Source organism: Carcharhinus amblyrhynchos, chromosome 22, assembly GCF_965287045.1.
Source record: "Carcharhinus amblyrhynchos chromosome 22, sCarAmb.v2.hapA, whole genome shotgun sequence".
Classification (NCBI taxonomy): Eukaryota; Metazoa; Chordata; class Chondrichthyes; order Carcharhiniformes; family Carcharhinidae; genus Carcharhinus; species Carcharhinus amblyrhynchos.
The window spans coordinates 30,680,131-30,705,147 of NC_137345.1; the positions used below are offsets into that span (position 1 = coordinate 30,680,131).

Here is a 25,017-nt window from a genome sequence, read left to right on the forward strand (position 1 = left end):
CTGCATGTTTAGCCAATTATTCTTGCTGTAAAAATCCTTGAAAAAGTTACACTTTGTTGAATAAGGTATAATTGGGTTTTTAACAGCAGTCTTTGTTCCTAATTACTACTGAACAACCTCACTGTCCCTGAAAACTGCTCATACTCAAATTTAAATTTCTCCGTGATGATAAGAAAAACACATGCTTCAAATAATATGTTTTAAGTGTTGTTCATGAATCCCATAATCCTACAGATATGATCGGATCATTTACTTTGTTCTCTGAGGAATCTTAATTGGAAGTAAAATGAAATGTGCGTTTTACTTCAGCGGATGCTATAGAATTCATAATTTTAAAGTCTATAAAAAGAAATGAACAAAATCAATTTATTTCTTGTCTAAACCAAGCTATTTTCAGGATCACATTTTTTTTATTGGTGGGATACGTCTGACAAAAATTTGAGGTATCCAAGTCTGGAATCAGGGGTGGAATCTTCTGGCCATTCACACTGACAGGTTTTTCTTGTCCCACTGCAATGAACGGAGATTTGACTGACTGCTAAATTCTCCGTCCTCGCTTGCAGCACTGAACAGCTGGTAAGATTGTGCACCAGATGTTTTTTGTTGGTACACTCATGCTCAAGTGCCAGTAACATTTGCCCCAACTGGTTCTGGGTGTTGTTTGACTGAATGTCTCCTTAAAGGCTGAGCACAGAAACTTCAAAATAGATTCATTAATCTTTCAAGATATGAATAACAAATTGGCAATCATCTTTACTTTGAACACAAACTATTACTGTTCTTAATATAAGAATGAAAAGATAACCAGGATCCATCACAATTGCATTAAAAACAAGGAGGTAGGAGACACAACAGAGTTTATTGTCGTTCACTGCTTGATGTGGGTATTGTTATCTACAGCTTAGTTTTTACACTCATTCTTATCTGATGTTGGAAGCAATGTCCTTGAATGGTATCAAATGTATTGAAGGCAATATTTGTTTATTGAGCATGTGACTGCCATTCTGCTTTCCTGTCAGGCTGCAATCTATTCTTACATGCTTAAGTTTTCTCTAAATGTCGGCTGGTTGAAATAGCACTTCTTTATCTTTATTCTCCACTTCTGAGAGCTAAACTACTGAACCACAAGTACGAAGTAAGAATACTTGGTCATACTAATATCTAATCCCCAAATAGTGCAACCCCACTTGTTTGCACAGAAGGTTATTTTTATAAAATGGAATACGTGTACATGTAAGAAGCCTAATAATAAGAGCAGAGGTTCAAGAAATTAGGATTGCCACGTGAGAAGTGATGGAATATATGAGAAAGAAAATGGCTGAGAAATGGTGGCAACTTTTTGCAAGTCGGTTAATTGGTCAATTACGGGTCCCTATAATAGGCTGGACTAAATTGCCTAGGAATTAAAGATAGTTTATGTTTCTGTATACACAGCATTCCTGATACACTGTTCCAATTGTGAAGATTACAAGAGTTATGCTGTACATTTGAAGTCACGAACATGCAATGCCGGGTTAAGTATTTGTGCACTGTTAGTTGGTTTTGTTTTCCATCCCAATTAATTCATTTTGTTTTCTTGTCAGAATATAATTAAGTACAAGCTCTCCAAAGAAGGCAATACTCACCACATTTTCACACGTCATAGTATTCTTTAAAAGTGGCTTTTAGTAAAAGTGTGGATCCAGCTTTATTCAGGAAAGAAGTACAAATTCATCAATGGTGCAGGATGCTTGTCACATTCCTGGCTGAGATTTATGATCTCAAAACACCCAAAAAATTGCAAGTTCATCTGGGGGAGGTTGTAGTATATTGACAATGTCACTGGGCTGGTAGCCCAGGAGTTCTTTGGGGACATGTGTTTAAATCCCACCACAGCAGCCAATGGAATTTCAATTCAATTAATAAATCTGTAAATAAATGATAGTCTAATGGTGACAATTAAACTATGGTCATTAAAAACCTACATTGGTTCACTGAAGCATCTTAAGGAAGGAAATCTGCTGTCCTTATCTGATCTGACCTACATGTGGTTCCGGAGCCACTGCACTGCCCTCTGAAATGGCTTAACAAACTACTCAGTTGCAAAAAGGAATGAAACTGCATAGATCATCTGGCACCAACATAAACAGCAAAGTCACAATGGCAAACCCAACTCTGTCAACCCGTAAAGTCCTCCTTACTTGTCACAAAATTGGGAGAGTTGTCCCACAGATACATTTATCTTACAGACAATATCCCAGACAACCACTACCACCACCCCTGAGTATGCTCTGTCCCGCTGGACATCGTCAAAAATGTGGATGTAATATGTGATAGAAAGAGCTAAGAGATCCTATAACCAATGGATCAGATATAAGCTCTGCAGTCCTGTCACATCTGTTTGTGACTGGAGGCACAAAACTAAACGGCTAATAGGAAGAGGAGGCCCCATAGATATCCCCATTGTCAATGATGGTGGAGTCCAGTATAACTATGGCAACCACCTTCAGCCAGAAATGCCGAGCAAACAATCCATCTCCACTTCCTCCTGAGGTTTCCAGCATCACAAATGCCATTCTTTAGCCAATTCAACTGACTCCACGTGATGTCAGTACAAGGCTAGAGGAACAAATGCAAAGGACTTGGGTATTCAAAAGATTCAAATATTAGTGCTGAAGACTTATGCTCCAGAACTAGCTTGGCAAGTTGTTCCAGTACAGCTACAATACTAGCATCTATCCTGCAAGGTGGAAACTGCTTAGGCATGTCCTGCCCACAAAAAGCAGGACAAATCCAAACTGGCCAATTACCATTCCTTCAGTCCACTCTCAATTATCAGTAAAGCAGCACTTGTTGGGTAATATCCTGCTCAATGACTTTCTGTTCAGGTTCTGCCAAGGTCACTCACCTCCTGACCTCATTACAGCCTTGTCCCAAACATGGGCACAAGAGCTAAATTTAAGAATGAGGTAAGAATGACTGCCTCTGATGTTAAGGAAACATTTGACCATGGGACAAAGGAGCCCTAGCAAAATTGGAGTCATTGGGAATCAGGAGGAAAACTTTCCACTGGTTGGAGTCGTACCTGGGACAAAGGGCAATGGTTGCAGTTACTGGAGGTCAATCATCTCAGCACCAAAATATCACTGCAGGAGTTCTTGAGGGAAGTGTCCAGCCCAACCATTTTCAGCTCCATCATCAATCATCTTCCCTCCATCATAAAGTTGAATGTATATCGCTGTTTCTTGGCCTAAAATCCTGGAACTCCCTTCCTAACAGTTCCTTGGATGTATCTGCACCATAAGCACTGCAGTGGTTCAAGAAGGAGGCTGACCACTATCTTATGAAGGGCAATAAGCACTGACCTAACCAGTGACATCTATATCTTGTGAATGATTTTTTTTAAAAGACTTACAGAAGTGCATCATTATTTAACAGCAACATCCATCAAAGCTAGGTCACAGTTTTGAACTAAAATCAATGTGTCAATGCCAATGGGATGAGGTTTGATAGGTGTAATGACACCCCAGAAACAAAGATTACAAAACACAGATAATGAGGTCAAGCAGTTCTAACCTGTAATTATGAGTCGCAATTCTTGATAACTTACAGTGATTGGAGGTTCGGAAGATCCCATAATGCTTCACTTGGGAGCTTCTTCAATTGGTTATTTTGCAGCATTCTATTAAAAAGAAAGATACATACACATTCATTATTCTGATGTACAAAACAAGGCAAACGTTTCTCACATGAGATTTCATGCAACTGAAGCACTGAGTCAAAATTGGCTGAACTACGGGGCCAGAGACTAGCCCAGGTTTTGGTCTTGCATCTCCATATGTTATTGGCATAGTAGTACCTGGCAGCTTGCCCACATTGAAAAGATAAATTTCCCTGAATTTATGTTCCTGGAGAAAAACACTATTCCTCCTGGCTTCACAGGAGTGCTATTTTAAATGTGATAGTTTTTCTTTAGTGTGACCCTTTGCTGATGGCCACAGCTTAGGATCTAACAGCTGCTGAAGAATCTTCAGCAGAACATATTCAATCAGCATTGCCTAGTTTAACATGTCCTGAAACAATTGTTAGATCGATCTCTCATTTATATATATAATGGATGTAATGCCTTCTATGGATGGCCACCAAGTTGCTTAAAAATCTTTTGATCTAATTTCTTTGGCATTGAAAATAATATTCTGCAGTAAGGGCCAATTTATATTTCAGCAAATACAGTTTGACTCCATTTGAAGATTATGGGAGAGAAGAAGTAAAACATTGGATTAAGTTTGATGGTCAATATCATTTGTTAATGATCTCAGCGAAAGCTGTTTACAAAGCCCTGGTGATCTCTGTGGCACTGATTTTTAAAAGAACTATAGAATCCCTACAATGTCGAAGGACATCATTGAATCTGCACCGACTCTCTGACAGCGTATCTTTCCCAGGCTTACATCCCTGCCCTATACCCATAAACCCACATAGCTAATCCACTTAATTTACAGACAATAAGGGGCAATTTAGCATGGCCAATCCACCTAACCTGCACATCTTTGGACTGTGTGAGAAAACTGGAACACCTGGAGGAAACCCATGCAGACATGCAGAGAACGGGTGACACGATGGCACAGTGGTTAGCACTGTGGCCTCACTGTGCTAGGGACCCAGGTTCAGTTTTGGACTCAGGCTACTGTTCGTGTGGCATTTGTATGTTCTCCCTGTGTCTGTATGGGTTTCTTCTGGGTGTTCTTGTTTCCTCCCACAATTCATATAACTCAAAATATATTATTAATTATGGGTGGCATGGTGGCACAGTGCTTAGCACTGCTGCCTCACAGCGCTGGGGCACAGATTCAATTCCCAGCTCGGGTGACTGTCTGTGTGGAGTTTGCATGTTCTCCCTGTGTCTGTGTGGTTTCCTCTGGGTTCTCTGGTTTCCTCCCAGAGATGTGCAGGTTAGGTTGATTGGCCATGTTAAATGGCCCCTTAGTGTCAGGGGGATCAGCAAGGTAATTATGTGGGGTTTTGAGGATAGGGTGGGATTGTTGTCAGTGCAGGCTTGATGGGCTGAAAGGCCTCTGTCTGCACTCTAGGGATTCTATGATTCTATGCAAGTGCAAACTCCACAAAGAGTCACCCAGGGCCTGAACTGACACTGGGTTCCTGGCGCTGTGAGGCAGCAGTGCTAACTACTGTGCCAGACCAATAAATCGCAGGGAGTAGGTTTGCTGTCCAGTTAAGGATATCTCCCAGCTCCCAAGGCCGGAGGGCCAAAGGCAGGCCCTGTTGCACTAACGCATCAGCAACCCCACCACCTAAGGTGCAATAGAGAAAGGGGGCACCGCAAAATGCAGATAAGCAAAGCTCAGCATTTTTAACATTTGAAAATGCCACACTGGATAGCTGTGATTATGGAGCGGCTATTATTCCATAATAATGGGGGGAGTGGCTTCCTTGCAGAAAAAGTGCACCCCAATTCCACCCCCCCAAACTTTCCTGATGTAAGTCCACTATGTGTCTGGCTGTGTCCCTTACCCAGAAATTCCAGTCATTGCAGAATAAGGCTGTATAATTGTCTCTAATTGTCTTTATAAGTAGGCTGGCCTTCCAACTCAACTGTCTCTCCAAAAATGCCTTAAGGTCGAGATAGTGACAGCGATCCAGTGTGGAATTGTGCCTCAGGGCCCAGCCTCAATCTGCTTTTAAAATTTCAACCCCAAAAGTTGCTGATATTTTCACAAGGCGATGATTTGATCTGATTTATTGTTGTCACATACAGTGAAATGTATTGTTTCTTGAGCGCTATACATACAAAGCATACAATACATAAAGAAGGAAAGGATCGAGTGTAGAATATAGTGTTACAGTCTTAGCTAGGGTGTAGACAAAGATCAACTTAATATAAGGTAGGTCCATTCAAAAGTCTGATGGCTGCAGGGAAGAAGCTGATTAACGCTGACAGTTTTGCTATCGTTGCAACTGCAGATTCTCAACTATTGTAAGATGTAGAAAAGTGTTTCCCCCCTTTTTATTGACTGTTCTTTGCGTAAGGATGACCATGTCCATCAGTTGGAGTATTTTGTAAGCTTCCAATGGGTAAGCAGGTGACTGCTAAGGATGATCTGTACCCAGATGTTTCTGCAGCGAGTAGGATAGGATACTGCAGACGATTGAATTTTGGACAAGTTGCTGGATCGGGATTTTCTCTTCTTATGTTTTCTCTCTGTCTCTGATGAGTGCTTGCTTTCAAAGGAGGCCCACAACAGTTTTCATTTGGTCACGTAGGGAGTGGCAATCCCGATTCAGCTTCTCCAAAGACTTGAAGTCAAAATGAAAACTGCTGAGAGTGGCTCACCCTGTGGTTCAGCTGCTTCACCAGGAGGAATGACATTGAGCTGTACAGGTCAGGAAGCCTTCAAATTTAAATCTGCACCAAGTTAGCTGACCCTATCCAAGGCAGTGATAGAGAAAGACTAAACTTGGCCTCCAGATTAGGCAGACGGAAGAAATAAATTGGATCAGGTTCCCATTCCTGGTTAATAGAAATCATATAGAACAAGACTTTGATCAACAGTGACTGTCCTCAAAGTTTGCCAATAAGTGCTGTCGAAACTCATCCACAAAATATAGCTACTTAAAATGAGGACAATGATTGTGCAATATCGAGCACTGCATTCAGAAGGGGAGAGACATAGATAGAAAACTTGACAATAACAAGCTATTTTAGTGCAATGGGGTAAATCTTGCAGCTTCACTGCATGGGTGGTAATCTGGCCCAGGGGATTGCCCACCCATTATAGAAAAGGTCTGATTTTCATTCCATCGCTTTCTCTGGGGATTCTGCCTATCCTCTTTCCAAGTTGTGTGGAGAGGTTGAGAGAACACCCATGAAAATGACTGGGATATGTTTATTTCCCTTAGGGCTAATCTTCACTCAGTTATCTCAGATTTTGCAGAGATTATGTAATTACAACGAATTAGCTGCTTTTAAAGGTTAGAACGTATTAAGACATAATTTCCTTTGAACTCGACAAATAATTATAGAGTTACTGCATATCAAAGAAGCAGAAAGAAGCTCACTGCCCAGTGTAGGTTATACATTACTTTTATTAGTTAAACACGAGTTTTGTCAACATGAACATAACAGGAAATATGTTGAGACCATACATAAACCTGGTGCCTGTGTGCTGTGGAAAGGGTGCTTTGAACATTACCTTCAAGTGATCATTTGATGTAGTTTTATAGAACTAATTTGTCATGAGCTGAACTGGATATTAACATTATGAATATCTATAAGTCAACTTCATTTCACCACAGGATCTCCGGGTTTAACTTTGTAATCTTTCAGATTGTCCTTCCTGTTCTCTGTTTGTGACAAGGACATTTCTCTCATGATGTCGTGCCCATATGAGCTGAATTCCTTCAAACTCTAATGGCATTTTGGCTGTTGTTCTGGATGCAGGCCCATTACTTATATAACCATTTTTCCTCTCTTTTAACCCCTCTTTAACCCTTTCCTCTTATCTCCTGGTCTTCTGGTCACATTGTTAAGCAATATTTCATTCCTCTTCTCTTGGGTATTTGCCTCATCAATTCCAACCCATCACTAGTCCTCTGGTATCCTACCCTCCTTCCGCCATCCCAAGCTTCAGTACATCTCTTGCTAGTCCTCACTGTCTGACTAGGCATTTTACAGAGGGCCCATTGAGGCACCTGTCACTGTGTTCTTACGAGCAATGGCCAACCATTCCATCCTTCAGTTGTTCTTCATCTCACTGTAGCTGGGGCCAATCATTGTGGGTGGAGATTAGGAACAGCAAAGGGAGGAAGACGCTGGTGGGTGTCATCTATAGGCCCCCAAATAATGATCTGGAGGTGGGGCGGGCTATTAACGCGCAAATAAATGCGGCGTGCAGGAATGGAACGGCGATAATTATGGGGGATTTCAATCTACATATTGATTGGTCAACCCATGTTGGACACGGTGGGCTTGAGGAAGAGTTCTTGGAATGCTGCCGGGATAGTTTCCTTGAACAGTGTGTGTTGGAGCCGACGAGGGAGCGAGCTATCTTGGAACTGGTGTTATGTAATGAGGCGGGTAAAATTAGGGACCTTGTGGTGAAGGATCCTCTTGGGAAGAGTGATCATTGTATGGTGGAGGTTTTGATGCAGATGGAGGAGGAGAAAGTGGGTTCCTGGACATGTGTCCTTTGTTTGAACAGAGGGGAGTACGATAGGATGAGAGAGGAATTGGCGAATGTTGATTGGGGGAGTGCATTGGAAGGTAGGTCTGCTGAGGAACAGTGGAGGATCTTTAAGGAGATCTTTCTTGGTGCTCAGCAGAAATTTATTCCGATGGTTAAAAAGGATCGTAGGAGGAGAGATAATCAGCCGTGGATAACGAAGGAGGTTAAGGAAAGTGTTAAATTAAAAGCGGATGCGTTTAGATTAGCTAAGAGTAGTGGGCGAGAAGAGGATTGGGAGAGGTTTAAATATCAACAAAGAATGACAAAGAAGTTGATAAAGAAGGGTAGGAGAAACTATGAAGCTGGGCTAGTGCTTAATATAAAAAAGGATAGAGAGTTTTTATAAATATATAAAAAGGAAGAGGCTGACCAGGGTGAACGTTGGACCCTTAGAGGATGAGAGGGGGGACTTAGTGGTAGGGGATGGGGAAATGGCTGAAGCCTTAAATAACTTTTTTGTATCGGTCTTCATGGAGGAGGACGTGAATAATTTGCCGGGTGTTAACGATAGAAAGATGGTAGGAGCGGAGGGCCTGAATGACATTATTGTTTCTAGAGAGGCAGTGCTCGAAAGACTGGAGGGACTGATTGTGGACAAGTCCCCAGGACCGGACGGAATGCATCCAAGGGTTCTGAAAGAAATGGCGAAGGTGATAGTGGATGCCTTGGTGATTATTTTCCAAACCTCGCTGGATTCCGGGGAAGTGCAGGAAGATTGGAAAACGGCTAATGTTATGCCGCTGTTTAAGAAGGGTGGCAGGCAAAAGGCAGGGAATTATAGGCCTGTTAGTTTAATGTCTGTTGTAGGTAAAATGTTAGAATCCGTGATCAAGGAGAAAATAGCGAGGCATCTTGAGGAGAATTGTTTGATAGAGCAGACGCAGCACGGTTTCGTTAAGGGGAAGTCGTGTCTGACGAATTTATTGGAGTTCTATGAGGATGTGTCTAGGGCGGTGGATAGAGGAGAGTCGGTGGATGTGGTGTTTCTTTGATTTTCAGAAGGCGTTTGATAAGGTGCCGCACAAGAGGTTATTACAGAAGGTCAGGGGGCATGGAGTTGGGGGTAGGGTATTAGCGTGGATAGGGGATTGGCTGTCAAATAGGAGGCAGAGAGTGGGGGTCAATGGGTGCTATTCAGATTGGCGGTTGGTGACTAGTGGAGTGCCCCAGGGGTCGGTGCTGGGGCCTCAGCTATTTACCATTTATATAGATGATCTGGAGAAGGGAACCGAGTGTATGGTGTCGAAATTTGCTGATGACACCAAGATTGGTGGAACGGCAAATTGTGCGGAGGGTGTGGAAAGTCTGCAGAAGGATCTAGATAGGCTGGGCGAATGGGCCAGGAACTGGCAAATGGAATTTAATGTTGGCAAGTGTGAAGTTGTCCACTTTGGTAGGAATAATGGTAGGAAGGACTATTACTTACATGGTGAAAAACTGCAGCATGCGACGGTGCAGAGGGACCTCGGGGTCCTTGTGCATGAGTCGCAAAAACCCAGCCTACAGGTGCAGCAGGTGGTCAGGAAGGCAAATGGGATGCTGGCCTTCATAGCGAGGAGGATTGAATATAAAAGTAGGGAGGTCTTGTTGCAACTGTACAGGGCACTGGTGGGGCCGCAGCTGGAGTACTGTGTGCAGTTTTGGTCGCCGCACTTACGCAAGGATATTTTGGCCTTGGAGGGAGTGCAGAGGAGGTTTACTAGGCTGATTCCGGAGTTGAGGGGGTTGAACTAAGAGGAGAGGCTGAATAAACTAGGCTTGTACTCGTTAGAGTTTAGAAGAATGAGGGGAGATCTCATTGAGACATACAAGATGATGAATGGGATGGATAGGATAGAGGTGGAGAGGCTCTTCCAGCTCAGAAAGGACAGTAGGACTAGAGGGCACAGCCTCAAGATAAAGGGGGGGCGGTTTAGAATGGAGTTGAGGAGGAACTTCTTCACTCAAAGGGTGGTGAATCTCTGGAATTCTCTGCCCGTTGAAGTGGTGGAGGCTGCCTCGCTAAATATATTTAAGACGCGGGTTGATAGGTTTTTGATAGGCAAGGGGATTAAGGGTTATGGGGGAGAGGGCGGGAATGTGGAACTGAGACACGACAGATCAGCCATGATCTTATTGAATGGCGGGGCAGGCTTGAAGGGCTAGATGGCCTACTCCTGCTCCTATTTCTTATGTTCTTATGTTCTTCCAATCCAGCTCACCCAACCAGAATCTCTCTGCACTCTGTCAGCAGATCAAGAATTCCTGCCCTGTATTTCCCTCTGGAATGTTTGTTGGTTCACAAACAAGGCACTTGCTTACCACATCTTCTGGAGATGATTACACTGAAACAATTACATTAACTTCAGTCTGGTTCATGGGTTGGTAACATTTTGCCTCTTGCATTTATCTCCCAGTCTTTCTATCATCTACACTATTTGAGTTGTTGCAGTGAGGTACATATCTACAAATAACTCATCACTTTATACAAAGAACAACCCAGCATGGGAAACAGGCCCTTTGGCCCAATGAGCCCACGCCGCCCTTTCAACAAAGCATTTTCCTACACCTACCTTGCCCCGTGTGTCTCAGGTGAACTTACAATGAAATCTTCTGATGATGCCCGCCATGGCAGGCAGGAACACTATTAATGGGATGCAAATTCTCTGTGATGCTGGCCAGAAAACACACTGGCACGAACCATGTTTTTATTTGTGACATACAGATCTTGGGACTCATCTGAACAATGCCCGGGGCTGCCTCTGGAGTTCAGGGTGGAGGTCATTAACAATTATATACCCTAGAACATCACAGCAGTGGGTCGGCAGTGCATCGGCAGGTGGACATTCCAGATCAAGTGTCCTGGAGGGGGTTCAACTTCCAGCCTCTGAATGTTCCTAGAGATCCATCTCATGAGGTCCATCTTCTGGCCTCACGGAGCCCCCAGGATTCCATCTTCATTTTCATGAGGTCCACCTTCTTCCATCAGTGGTGTCAGTGATGTTAGGTACTTTTTCAGTAATGGCACCCAGATGTGATGGTGGACCACGTGCCACCCAGTCCTTCCCTGCCAAGGAATACAGCACAAAACCCCCCAAGTGCATAATTAATGAGGTCAGGATAAGAGGATTTGGTGTGCGTCACAGCATCTGTGGAGAGGGAACAGAACTAACTGTTCCGAGTCTGGACACTTCGTCAGATCTTACTTTTGTGTTCAACTCCTCTCGTAATAAAGGATTGGCCTTTTAAATGGAAAACACTCCACATTCTCATCCTCATTTTTAGTCTCAAATTGGGAGAAATCCCCCACACGTCGATCGAATCCCATTGTCTCACCTTTAAAATCAGCATTGATGATTCCTACCAGCCTTACCCATGTTGCTCTGGTCCTTTCTCCCTCCTTTTCTTCCTCAGCCTTTTTTGCTGAGAAGCTCTTGATTTTCAGTGATTTCAATCACCTTAGCTTTCTGAATTCTTTCCTCTGAATTCACTAAATTTATTGCAAATCTGTGCTTAATCCCAAACCCCCCCAGTTGACCTAGGGACTCATGGCCTTTCTTTTCCCATTATCTTGATCACTAGACCAAGTTATCATTCCCGATCAACATGCAGCTGCCTGCCAGTAGTATCTGGGTTAGCTTCTATGTCACCACAATACTCCCTGATTTGATGTTAGGATTTCTGTCACCCTCTTACCCGCCCTTCACAAACTTTGCATTTTTGTCACTAATTCTGCTCCATTTCCAGTGTGAAATATGACTCAACTGGTAGCAGTCTCACCTCTGAATCAGAAAGTCACACTCCAGAGACATAAACACAAAACAATAGGCTGAACCTTCAACACTGGAGGTGTCATTGTTTGGATAAGACTTTAAACTGAGGCTTTGTCTGCCTTCTCGGGTGGATATAAAAGACTCTGTCGCATTTAGACAAAAGCAAGGAAACTTGCCCATGGTGTCCTGGGGTAGTATTTATCACACAAAGGGATTATCTGGCCATTAGCAGATTGGTGTTTGTCGGAGCTTAAGGAGTGCAATTGCTGCATTTCTGACATTGCAACAATGACATTTGAGCATACGAAATAGGAACAGAAGTAGGCAATTCAGCTCCTCAATCCCGCTCCACATTCAATAAGATCATGGTTCATCTGTTTGTGTTTTCAATTTCATATTCCTCTCCACCCTGATAACCTTGGATAGATTCCTGTTAGGCAATGGAATCATTAAATATATTCAATAACCCTTCTTCCACTGCCTTCTGAAGCGCTCAAGTTCCAAAGTACCATAACCCTCAAAGAGAAAGAATTTCTCCTCACCTAAAAGAGTGACTCCTAATTTTAATAGCAGTTCCAAATTCAGCGACACAAGAAAATACCCTTTCCACATCCACCTTGGCAAGGCCATTCAGGATCTTATATGCTTTAATCAATTCGCCCCTCATTCATCTAAACTCCAGTAGGAACAAGGCCAACTTGTCCAACCTTTCCTCATAAGACAACATGGCTTGTTCCAGGTATCAATCTAGTAAATCTCCTTTGAGCTGTCGCCAATGCATTTTTACATCTTTCCCTAGGTAAGGAGGCCAAAACTGCACACGGTATTTGAGATGCGGTCTCATCAATGCCCTGTATAACTGAAGCATAACATCCTTATTTCATTAAAGCAAATTACTGCAGATGCTGGAATCTGAAAAGAAAACAGAAAATGCTGGAAAATCTCAGCAGGTCTGACAGCATCTGTGGAGAGGGAACAGAGCTAACAGTTAGAGTCTGGGACACTTCGTCAGATCTTACTTTTATGTTCAACTCCTCTTGTAATAAAGGAAAGTATTCCATTGGCCTTCTTAATTACTTGATGTACCTGCATACTAACTTTTTGTAACACATCACCTCCTGGGGAGGCAATGGCCTAGGGGTATTATCGCTAGACTATTAATCCAGAAATTCACCTAATGTTCTGTGGACCCAGGTTTGAATCCTACCACGGCAGATAGTAAAATTTGAATTCAATAAAAAAAATCTGGAATTAAGGATCTAATAATAAGCATAAAACCATTGTCAGGTAAAACTCATCTGGTTCTGACTTGACCTTTTGGGAAGGAAATCTGCCTTCCTTACTTGGTCCGGCCTACATGTGACTCCAGAAACACAGCAATGTAGTTGGCAGTCCTCAGGCAGGGATGGGCAATAAATGCTTGCCCGCCAGTGGCATCCATGAATGAATAAAAAAAACTAGATCCCTCTGCGTGTTAGAATTCTGCTGTTCCCTATTTAAGTAACACTCTGCCTTTTTATTCTTTCTGACAAAGTGAATACTTCACATTTTCACATCTGCCAGATGTTGGCCCAGTCACTCAACCTATCAATTCCCACCTGCAAGCTTTTTCTTCATACTGATTAACCTTTAAATCATTCTCTGACAGTCCTTATATTCTGACCAATCAACTAACCTGCTACTCACCTCTGTGCAGTTACATGCTTTCTCCTTAACTTCTTTAGTTAACCATGGGTGATGGGTCCACCCCTTAGCATTGGTCTTTATTGTAGGAATATATTTATTCTGAGTATTCTGAAATTTCCCCTTAAACATAGAACATTACAGCGCAGTACAGGCCCTTTGGCCCTCGAAGTTGCGCCGACCAGTGGAACCAATCGAATGACCCTCTAACCTAAACTATCCCAATGTTATCCATATGCCTATCCACTGACCACTTGAACACCCTTAAAGTTGACGAGTCCACAACTGCTGCAGGCAGGGCATTCCATGCCCTTACTACCCTCTGAGTAAAGAACCTACCTCTGACATCCGTCTTATAATTACCACCCCTCAATTTAAAGCTATGTCCCCTTGTGTTAGCCATCACCATCTGAGGAAAAAAGCTCTCACTGTCCACCCTATCTAATCCTCTGATCATCTTGAATGCCTCACATCTGCCACAGATTCTCTGCTGATCTATTCTCCAGCCTCGTATCTGAGTTCACTTCAGTCAGCTCAGCTTTCATGTCCACACAGTTACCCATATTTCAGTTTAAAATACTAATCTTAGACCTACTCTTTCCCCTTTCAAGCAATAAAATCATATTATAGGGATGCTTTTCATCTGAGATCATTAATTAATCTTGTCACACTACGCAATACTAAATTGAATGTAACCTGCTTGCTGCGTGGTTCTAAAACATGCTGCTCTAGGAAATTATCTTGAAGAAATGTAACAAACTTCTCATTCAGATTACTGCTCTAAATCTGAATTTTCCAGTTTACATTTAGATTAAAACAATCCATGATTATTACCCATCCCTTTATCACAAGCACCTAATATTTCTTATTGTATATTTCATCCTACTTCATGGTAACTGTCAAGGGGCTTGTAGATCATTCCCACTAGTGTTTTCTTTGCCCTACTATTCATAATGCCTTGAACCAAGATCATCTCTAACTACTGTACCAATATCATCATTGATTAACAGTGCTATCTCTCCATCTTTACCTCACTTCCTGTTCTTCTTCAATGTCACATTTGACTCAATATTAAGGACCCAATCCTTATCTTCCTGCAGCCATGTTTCCACAATGGCTACCCTGTATTTATTTACTTCAATGTGCGTTAGCAAATCATTTATTTTGTTAAGAATTTTAAATGCATTCAGTTACAAAGCTTTTTATTTTTTCTTCCTGTTATCTTTGTAACATTCAGTTAACTGTTCGTGTCTTCTCAGGTATTTTTCGCTCTGTTCCTCCCTGACATTCTCAGACCCATAATTCTCATATTACTACTCTGCTCTCCTGCTTCGATCCCACCGCTTTTTAAAAATTCACTTGTGGGACATGGGCACCACTGGCTGGCCAGCGTTTATTGCCCATCCCTAGTTGCCCAAGGGTAGTTGAGAGTCAATGACCTTACTGTGGCTTTGGAGTCACATGTAGACGTGTAGTTTCTATAAAAATGCAAGAAAGCAGACAAGATCCTGAAAGGACTACAGTTCATGGACCCACTCAAGTCTGCTGAGATCTGCCATCGCACCTCTCTCACATACTCAGCTGATGAAGGAACAACACTCCAAAAGCTTGTGATTCCAAATAAACCTATTTGACTTTAACCTGGTATTGTGAGAATTCTTACTGTGCCCACCTCAATCCAATGCCGGCACCTCCATGTCTTCCCTATTGTTGTCACCTCTTGCAATCTGCTATACTGCTCTGAACACTAAACTTTTGTGAACTCTTTGCTCTGCCGTTGGCAGCCATGTTTTCAACTTTCCGGGTCACATTGGGATTCCCTCCTTAAGGAGATTCAGTTATGAAGTTCGAAACTTATGACGATAGATCGGAGAAGTTTGGGGCTCTTTTCTTTGGAGAAAAGAAGGCTGAAAGGAGATTTGATTGAGGTATTCAAAATCATGAGGGGCCTGGATAGATTAGATAAGGGGAAACTTTTCCCACTGGCGAAAGGATTAGGAACTGAAGGGCACGGATTTAAGATAATTGAAGCAAAAGTGATATGAAAAAAATAGTCACAGTGAATGATAAGGTCCTGGAATGTGCTGCCTGAAAATGTAGTGGAAGCAGGCTCAATAGAGGCATTCAAGAGGAAATCAGATGATTATTTGAAAAGAAACAATGTGCAAGGTTATAGGGAGTAGGCAGAATGGCACTTGGTGTAATGCCAAACGGTCTTCTCTGCACTGTAACAATCCTGTGATTCTATGAAGTACCAAGGGATTCATTGGGAACTAAGGGAATCAAGGGATATGGAGATAGAGCAGGATAACAGAGTTGATGTGGGTGTTCAGTGATGATATTATTTTACAATGGCGAAGACTCAATTGGCCACAAGACTTACCAATATTGCTTACTAATATTTCTTATGTTTTAAAATTCCTTTACCTTTCCAGTAAGAAGTCTCACAACACCAAGTTAAAGTCCAACAGGTTTATTTGGAATCACGAGCTTTCAGAGTGCTGCTCCTTTATCAGGTGAGTTAGGAGAGCAGCACTCCGAAAGCTCGTGTTTCCAAATAAACCTGTTGGAATTTAACCTGGTGTTGTGAGACTTCATACAGTGCTCGCTCCAGTCCAATACTGGCATCTCCATATCATGTTCACTTTTCCAGTTCTCTCTTTTAAGATTTTCCTTCTTTAAATTCATTCAAGGATGTGGGCATCACTGGCTAAACCAGCATGTATTGTTCAACCCTCCATGGGGAGGCGATGGTGTAGGGTACTATTGCCAGACTATTAATCCAGAAACTCCGTTGATGTTCTGATAACACACGTTTGAATCCCACTACAGCAGATGGTAGAGTTTGAACTCAATAAAAACAAATCTGGAATTGAGTATCCACTGATGATCATAAAATCATTGCTGATTGTCAGAAAAACCCATCTGGTTCACTAACGTCCTTTAAGGAAGGAAATCTGTGGTCCTAACCTGGTCAGGCCTATATCTGACTCTGGAGCCACTGCAATGTGGTTGACTCTCAATTGCCCTTGAGCAACTTGGGATGGGCAACAAATGCTGGCCCAGCTAGTGGTGCCATGCCCCATGAATGAATAAAAAAGAATTGCAGTTCATAAGGTGGTGGTGAGCTACTTTCATGAACTGCTGGAGTTCATGGGGTGTTAAGCTTTCAGTAAACAAGATGATGCAAGTAAAGCTTCATCACAAACTGACTTTATTCTCTTTTACAATTCCACATATACACATCCAATACCCTGTGCCACCTGTAACCCCTTTATATATCCCGGTGGATACTATTAAACAATTAACAAATTAGATCTAAAGTGAAAGTTGCACTTTAACCCATTCCTAATGTGGGGTGTAGGTACACCCACAGTGCTGTTAGGGAGTGAAAATTCTGACCTCAACATTTTCTTCCTCGACTCAACATTAATTTCTGAAGTGTGTTGGGACGTTTTTCTCTATAATAAGGAGTGTTGTTAAACACAGTGAATACTTACCTCCAGTATTACTGATGGATTACTGGTATTCCACAACATTAACTTTAACCCAGAGCATGCTTCCAATAGAAAAAAAAGCTCCAGCGAGCTGATTTCCTGCCTGGCAAGGGAGACCACAGTCATTTGATTCAGGTTTTCTGACACTATCATGTTTGGTTTGAGAGTCACATTAGTAGGGTTTAAGTTACTTACATGTTGAGTGCCTTGAATATACCAGAACTATCAAGTTTACTAAAATCAGTGGTTAGGATCAAAATGCTTGCTATCCATTTCTAGGCAGAGGACTATTCTTTCTTTGTTGAACAATTATTTAGCAAACAGCATGCGGTTAAATAACATCCAGATACAACAAACAGCTTGTTGGATATTTAAAATAAATTGACAACTGCAGTCTTTCTTACTTTCCCATTCTATAACTCCAATTGCAAAACTTAAAAAATGTTCATCTTTGTTTTCAAAACCCTCGGTGGCCTTCCCCCTACCTCTGTACCATTTGCAGCCATTCTACCCTTGGAGGTGGAGATACTGGCGTTGGACTGGGGTAAACACAGTAAGAAGTCTTACAACACCAGGTTAAAGTCCAACAGGTTTATTTGGTAGCAAACACCACTTTGGTAGCGCTTGCTATCAAATAAACCTGTTGCACTTTAACTTGGTGTTGTGAGACTTCTTACCCTTGGAGGTATCAGTGCTCCTCCAATTCTGGCCCCTTGCATATCTCCAATTTTAATTGTTCCACCATTGGTGGCCATGCCATCAACTTTGAGCCCTAATCTCTGAAATTGTCTGCCTAAATCTCTCGACTCTCAAATTTTCTTTCCTCCTTTAGGATGCTGCTTACAAGCTCTCGCTGATCAAGCTGTTGATCATCTGTCCATATATCCATGGAATTCAGAAGAATGAGAGGAAATCTTATGGAAACATACAAGATTATGAAGGGAATAGAATAAGATAGAAGCAGGGAGGTTGTTACCACTGGCAGGTGAAACTAGAACTAGGGGGCATGGCCTCAAAGTAAGGGGAAACAGATTTAGGACTAAGTTGAGGAGGAATTTCTTCACCCAAAGGGTTGTGAATCTGTGGAATTCCCTGCCCAATGAAGCAGTTGAGGCTACCTCATTGAATGTTTTTAAGGCAAGGATAGATACATTTTTGAATAGGAAGGGAATTAAGGGTTATGGTGAGCAGGCAGGTAAGTGGAGTTGAGTCCACAAAAAAATCAGCCATGATCTTATTGAATGGCAGAGCAAGTTCGTGGGGCCAGATGGCCTACTCCTGCTCCTAGTTCTTATGTTTTTATATCCTCTCTTGTGGATCAGTGTCAAATGTTCTTTGATATCTCTCCTGTTTGGATGTTTTAATGTGTCAAAGGTTCACTTTAAATGCAAGTTGTTGTTATAAAAAGTAACAAGATGGACAATGGAGCCATAAATATTTACAAAAGAAAACAATTCAAACTTTCTCAACAAAGGATCCATTGGTTTGTCTCCCACAAAACAGCAAGTAGCTTATAATGGTAGATTAGAAATTAATTGAAATGTACTATGATAAATCGTGCACTGAAGATTTCTGCATAAGCTGAATATATATGCTTTTCCTTAAATCTTTAAAAAGCTATCATATGTCAAATTGCCTGAACTAGGAGTGGTGATTAAAATGATAAATGTTTGCTGCGTCAATACAGAATTGTTGAAAAAAATTTCTGGAGAGCTAATGTATTGTACTAAGTCAATAGTAATGAATCAAACTGAAGTGCTCTTTAGTTTTTATATTAACAACAAATGTTTAAAGAAATGAAGAATGTATCTTGATTATTGCCAGACACAATGAAACCATAAGAGATGTGCCACATTACTTTAAAAAGGTTTAAAACATTTCACTAACTTGCCAGTATTGTCTTTAGGGTTTGGATTTATTCTGTCATAAATTAAGTTTTATTTCTGAAGTTACAATCATGACAGACAGGAATATTCTGCAAGAACACATGTACAGTACAATGATATCAGATGATTTAAAGTGTTATGTTAAACACACGTTCTCTCAAGAGCTGGGAGGGATTAAAAAAATAAAATATACTCATTAAACAGCTGTTTTTCTGTCTCCTCTGGGAACATCTGCTGATCAAAGGAACCGAAAGGATTGCCGTATGACTAAGTACTATGGAAATGAATGGCGGTTTACTTAGCTAACAACAGAAGAAAGTTAAATGGGAAAGTTGAATTTATCCTGGGCACACTCCCTCTGGGATAGAGAAAGGGATTTAAGTTTGCTGGACCTATCTTTGGCTCTCTTACTTAAATGTTTCTGTAATTGTTTTTCTGAAGTGAATACGTCTTTATCAGTTGTGGTTTAAGCCTGAAAAGTCACTCTGTGCTATTAGCTAATGTGCAGTAACCAAATCTGTTCATGCACAGAAAGCAGGTTAAAAAAGTCTTTTATTCTCTACCTGTTTTAAAGGTCTCTTGATCAAAGAGCTCGAAGCTTCTAGATTTCAGGATCTGAAAACTATTTTCTTCAAATCATTCTTTCATCTTTCCCTTTTCCTTTTGTTTCTTTGCATTTTTATTGCTTTCTCCACAGTACAGTAGTTTGTTTTCTTTGCCTATCTTAACTCTATTTACCATTAAAACATGTACTTGAGTGACAAAAAGGCAAACAAAGTCCTTATGCAAAGTGCTGCAGAAAACTGTCCAGTGAAAAAATAGTTAGAAGTTTCTATTTCTTTTCCAGTCAATTTTCCTACAACTTCTTATGATAGGGTACAATTTCAGAGGTGCCAGTCACCATCCTATATCGTTTCCAGGAGGATATTCTTCAGCTCTCAGCTCTATCAGTGCAGTTTCTACCAAACTTAATCTTTGAAGAGTTTTGGATTCACATGAATGAATGTTAGTAATTGAAGGAACAGGTTGTTATGGAGCAGTTAATTGTCATTAAATGAAATCCTCTGAAATGGAGCAATTTTTCATATTGACTGCAATTGGTTAAGACTATGCTCATTTTGAAGTGCCTTAAATTATCCTTTTGAAAAGTATACAGCAAAGTCAAAGAAACTTAGTCGGTTAGGATATATTCCCTGGAGTTTAGAAGAGAAACTCGTAAAATTCTGACAAGTTTAGTCAGGGTAGATTCAGAAAGATGTTCCCAATGGTGGGGTGCCCAGAACTTGTGGATCATAGTTTGAGGATAATGGGTAAAACTTTTAGAACTGAGGAGAAATTTCTTCACCTTGAGGGTGATGAATGTGTGGAATTCACTACCACAATGTATGTGGGGCCAAAACGTTGTCTGATTTCAAGAAGAAATGAAATATAGCTCTTGGGGCTAAAGGGTTTAAGGTATATGAGAGGAAGGGGGATCAGAATATTGAATTTGATGATCAGCCATGATCAAAATGAATGGCGGAGCAGGCTTGTAGGGCTGAATGGACTACTCCTGCTTTTAGTTTCCATGTTTCTATGCGGTAAAGTTGAGATCCTAAAACAGCCAGCAGCAAGGTAACAGCAAAATACTGAGGATACTGGAATCTGAAAAAAAAATAGAACATGCTGGAAAATCTCAACATGTCTAACAGCATCTGTGTAGACTCTCTCCACGCATGCTTTCAGACCTGCTGAGATTTTCCAGCATTTTCTGCTTTTGCAGCAGCAAGGTAATTCTGGGGCAAAGGTATATGGGATTAGGTCACAGATCTCATTGAATGGCTTAATAAATAACCTTGAAGGGTTAAATTGCTTTTCCTTCATTCCTATTCCTGACAGTCCCAGAAACAGATTGGAGTTCCAACAGCAACAATTTGAATTTCTTCAGCTTCTTCCTCTACAATTCAAAATAAGCTAACACATGAAATTCATAGAATCCCTGCAATGCAGAAAGAGGTCCATCGAGTCTGCACCGATCACAATCTTTCCCAGGCCCTATCCCTACTTATTTACCCTGCTAACCTCCTGACACTAAGGGGCAATTTAGCATAGCCAATCAATCTGATCCAAATATCATTGGACGATGGGGGGAAACCAGAGCACCTGGACAAAACCCACGCAGACACACAGAGAATGTGGACACTCCACACAGACAGTCACCCAAGCTGGGAATTGAACCCAGGCCCCTGGCGCTGTGAGACAGCAGTGCTAACCAATGTGCCACTATGCCGCTCATTGATAATGTCAAGATATGACCATGTGCTTAGAAAAAGGAGTTATTGTTTACAACTGAAAATTATCATCCAGAGGTATTTTCTGTAAACTACTGATGTGCCCTATTTTAAGCAAAGCGATTCAAAAATACTTCATTCAAATTAATACTGATAGTGTAAGATGAAAAATGGAACAAAGCTAAAACTAAAAACAATAGCACAGATTTCTAATTGCCTAGAGACAACGGGAAAGATTTTCCGTCCATGCTCATCCCAAGACCAGAAAATCCCACCTGAGGTCAAAGGGACCTTTGGATGATCCGTGTCCCGCCTACTCCGATTCCCACGTTGGACAGGATGGGAAAATTCCACAGAATCTCACTTTATCCTCAATGTCTGTTGGTTACTAATTAAGATTTCTCTGTCATGATATCACACAGGGACGAGGAGAAGAAGCAGGTCCCAAGCATGAGCGCAGCTAACTTGGATACTGAGCCCACAACTTTGGTGTTAGCAAGTACCACACTCGAGCCAGCAGAGCTAACCAGTCCCTGAAACAAGTTGAGTGAATCATTACAATTATTAGCCTGACTAAAGGAAAGAAGGACAAAGAAAAACTGGGGCAAAATAATACTATTAATTATTAACTACTTACTTTCTTTTTAGGTGGCTATTATACCTGGAAAGTGACTATTTACAAATCTCATTTTCGCAGATCCAGTAAATCAGTGAACCATCATTTCTTGAAGGTGATTGCAATCCAACAGTGCCAATCATTATAAAACACTACCATCATTCTGATGCTACAGTAGACATTTTGCTATGTTTCAGCAACATGAATTTCAATTGTTCAGATGCACAAAAGAGAAGTAATTATCTTTGCAGGTAACTTTTGAGATAACTTTTGGGGTGGCTCAGTGGCACAGTAGGTAGCACTGCTGCCTCACAGTGCCAGAGACCCAGGTTCAATTCCAGACCAGGGTGACTGTGTAGCGTTTGCATGTTCTCTCCATGTCAATGCGGGTTTCTGCCAGGTGCTCCAGTTTCCTTTCACTCTCCAAAGATGTGTGGATTAGGTTGACTGGCCATGCTAATTAAGTAATGTCAGTGGGCTTCACAGGGTAAGTATGTGGGGTTACAGGGATAGGGCCTGGGTGGGATTTTTGAGAGTGCAGACTTTGATGGGCCAAATGGCCTCCTTCTGCACTCTAGAATTCTATGAATTCATGAACTAATATTCCATTCCAAATTCAGTAGCACAACCAGTTGGAGTTCAAACTACCCTCTAACAGACACCAAGAGGGTGGGCAGTTAAAATCATCCTTGTCACTTACTGGCCATGGAGGAACAGTGAGAGTGACTGATGACAAAGGAGACATCAAGGACAAAAACAGGCTGGAATATTTTTAATATATGCACATCAAGTCCTGCTGATGCCATTGAGAGCTGACTGCAATTTCCATCAGGTGGTTTGAGCCGGAAGTGGTAGTGAGCTTCCCGTCAAGCCAACCCAATGAGCAAGTGGAGTGAGAGACAACAAGGCCTGAAAAAGGTAAATTTCTCTTTTATTTTCCTTCAGAGCAACTTCAGCCTGTGGTGCCACCGTTATGCTTCCATCATGGAGTCCGATAGCTGCTTCCACCGCTCCTTGGTCACAGTGGATCACCCCCAGCTCACACAAGTTCTTGCCACTCTTTTCAAGCTTTCTGCCTGAGAAGGGAGAAATTTGGCTGGCAGTATTTTAATGTAACTCAGAAAGTTAAAATTATCTGGGCTTCTTTTTTGCTTTGTGAGTTTTGAACTGAGTTGAACTGAAAACTGTGTATGGGTGTAAATTCAGGCAGGGGGTAAAATGGATGGCTGGCACAATGATTAGCACTGCTGCTTTACAGTGCCAGGGACCCAGGTTCGATTTCGGTTTTGGGTGGCTGTTTGTATGGGGTTTGCATGTTCTCCCCATGTCTGCATGTGTTTCCTCCTGACAGTTTGGTTTCCTCCCACAGTATAAAGATGTATGGGTTAGATTAATTGGTCATGATAAGTTGACCCATAGGCTGGAGCTCTACTACCTTACCCGCCACGGAATCAGCGTGGGCGAGGATCCAGCAATGGAAATCTCCATTGATATCAGGTGGGAATTTCCAGTCTTGCCTGAGCGAGGCTGTAAAATCCCACCCATTGTGTCCAAGGGTGTGTAGGTTAGGTGGATTAGCCATGGTAAATATACCATGTGGATCTGGGTGGCATGCTCTTTCATAGAGTCAGTGCAGATTTGCTGGATCAGATGGCCTATTTCTGCACTGTAGGGATTCTTTGGCCTGATACAGGATAAAAGTAAATTACTGAGGATGCTGGAATCTGAAACCGAAAGAGAAAATGCTGGAAAAATCTCAGCAGGTCTGTCAGCATCTGTAAAGAGAGAAAAGAGTTGATGCTTCGAGTTCAGATGACAAAGGGTCAGCTGGACTTGAAATGGCCTAGTCAGTTCTGATGTTCTAATGTATGTGTTTATCGCTTATGACTGAAGACAAAAACAGACTTTTTTGCGAAACTCTTCAGAGGTGAACTGTCTACTGACATTCCAGGCTCACGTAACAAGATCTGGAGCTTTACTGCTGGTATCTTTGGAATCATACCTCATCATCAGTTAGTACTTTTAAGAGAGGACTGGAGAAACTAGGGAAAAATAAACTTAAGAAATAACAGCACAGGAAATAACAGGGCAGAGCTCTACGGTCCCGTCACACATAAGTGGGGCCATAATGCAGCAAGCCATTCAAAATACCATTGACTTCAGCAGAACTAGAAAATCCTGCTAGCGGGAGGTGTTGTAAAAATCTGCCCATGGTACTTAGTGAAGAAATCGGTTCCTGTGCTACATCACTAATACTTAACAGAGATTAATTTTAAGAGGTGCACATGGCCCTGAAGTCAAAATGAAAGAGCCAGGTGTGAATATTGCATGTAGAATTTTTAGTGCCAAGTTTTTCCCTTTAGTAACTCTGATCAAATATTTGGTTAAAGAATTAGGCAAATTTAAGATGGTGCTGAACTATTAGAATATGTTGGCCGGAATTCTCTGACGTTGAATGCCCCTTCCCCGCTGCCAGCTAGAACAGAGAATTTGGCGCTCAGCCAAATCTTCATTCACAGCAGTGGGACTGGAGAATCCCAGCCACGGGCAAGGTTGGAGAATTCCAGCCAGTCTTTAAAGTGGGAAGCATGGGCTAAAGGTGTGAGCCATTTATTACAAAAATGATTAATTAAATGATCATTAGGTTGAAAGTTTTGGGTGGGATTTTATGGCTGTGCTCGCCCTAAAACTGGAAAGTCCCGCCTGAGGTCAAGAGACCTTCCCACACTCGGTCTCTCGCCCGCTCTGATTCCCGTGATGGATGGGTTGGTAAAATTCCAGTCTATGTGTCTGATTTATAGAGTCATGGAGATTTACAGCATGGAAACAGGCCGTTCGGCCCAACTTGTCCATGCCACCCTTTTGTTTTAGACCCCTAAGCTAATCCAATTGCCCACATTTGGCCCATATCCTTCTGTATCCACCTTACCCATGTGAGTCTAAATGCTTTTTAAAAGACAAAATTGTACCCAGCTCTACTACTACCTCTGGCAGCTTCACTAGACGCTCACCACTCTCTGTGTGAAAAAATTGTCTCTCTGGACACTTTTGTATCTCCCCCCTCTCACATTAAATCTATGTCCTCTAGTTT

At 41.8% G+C, this 25,017-nt stretch overlaps 1 protein-coding gene across 1 annotated transcript in view; it reads right to left on the reverse strand.

Moving 5' to 3' along the window:
- Nucleotides 1-25,017, reverse strand: part of lgr6 (leucine-rich repeat containing G protein-coupled receptor 6) — a 261,234-nt gene that overhangs the window by 101,119 nt on the left and 135,098 nt on the right. The window contains exon 4 of the mRNA XM_080210083.1: nt 3,590-3,661. Within this exon, the coding sequence (XP_080066209.1) occupies nt 3,590-3,661 (72 nt within the window). The remainder of the gene's footprint in view (nt 1-3,589; nt 3,662-25,017) is intronic.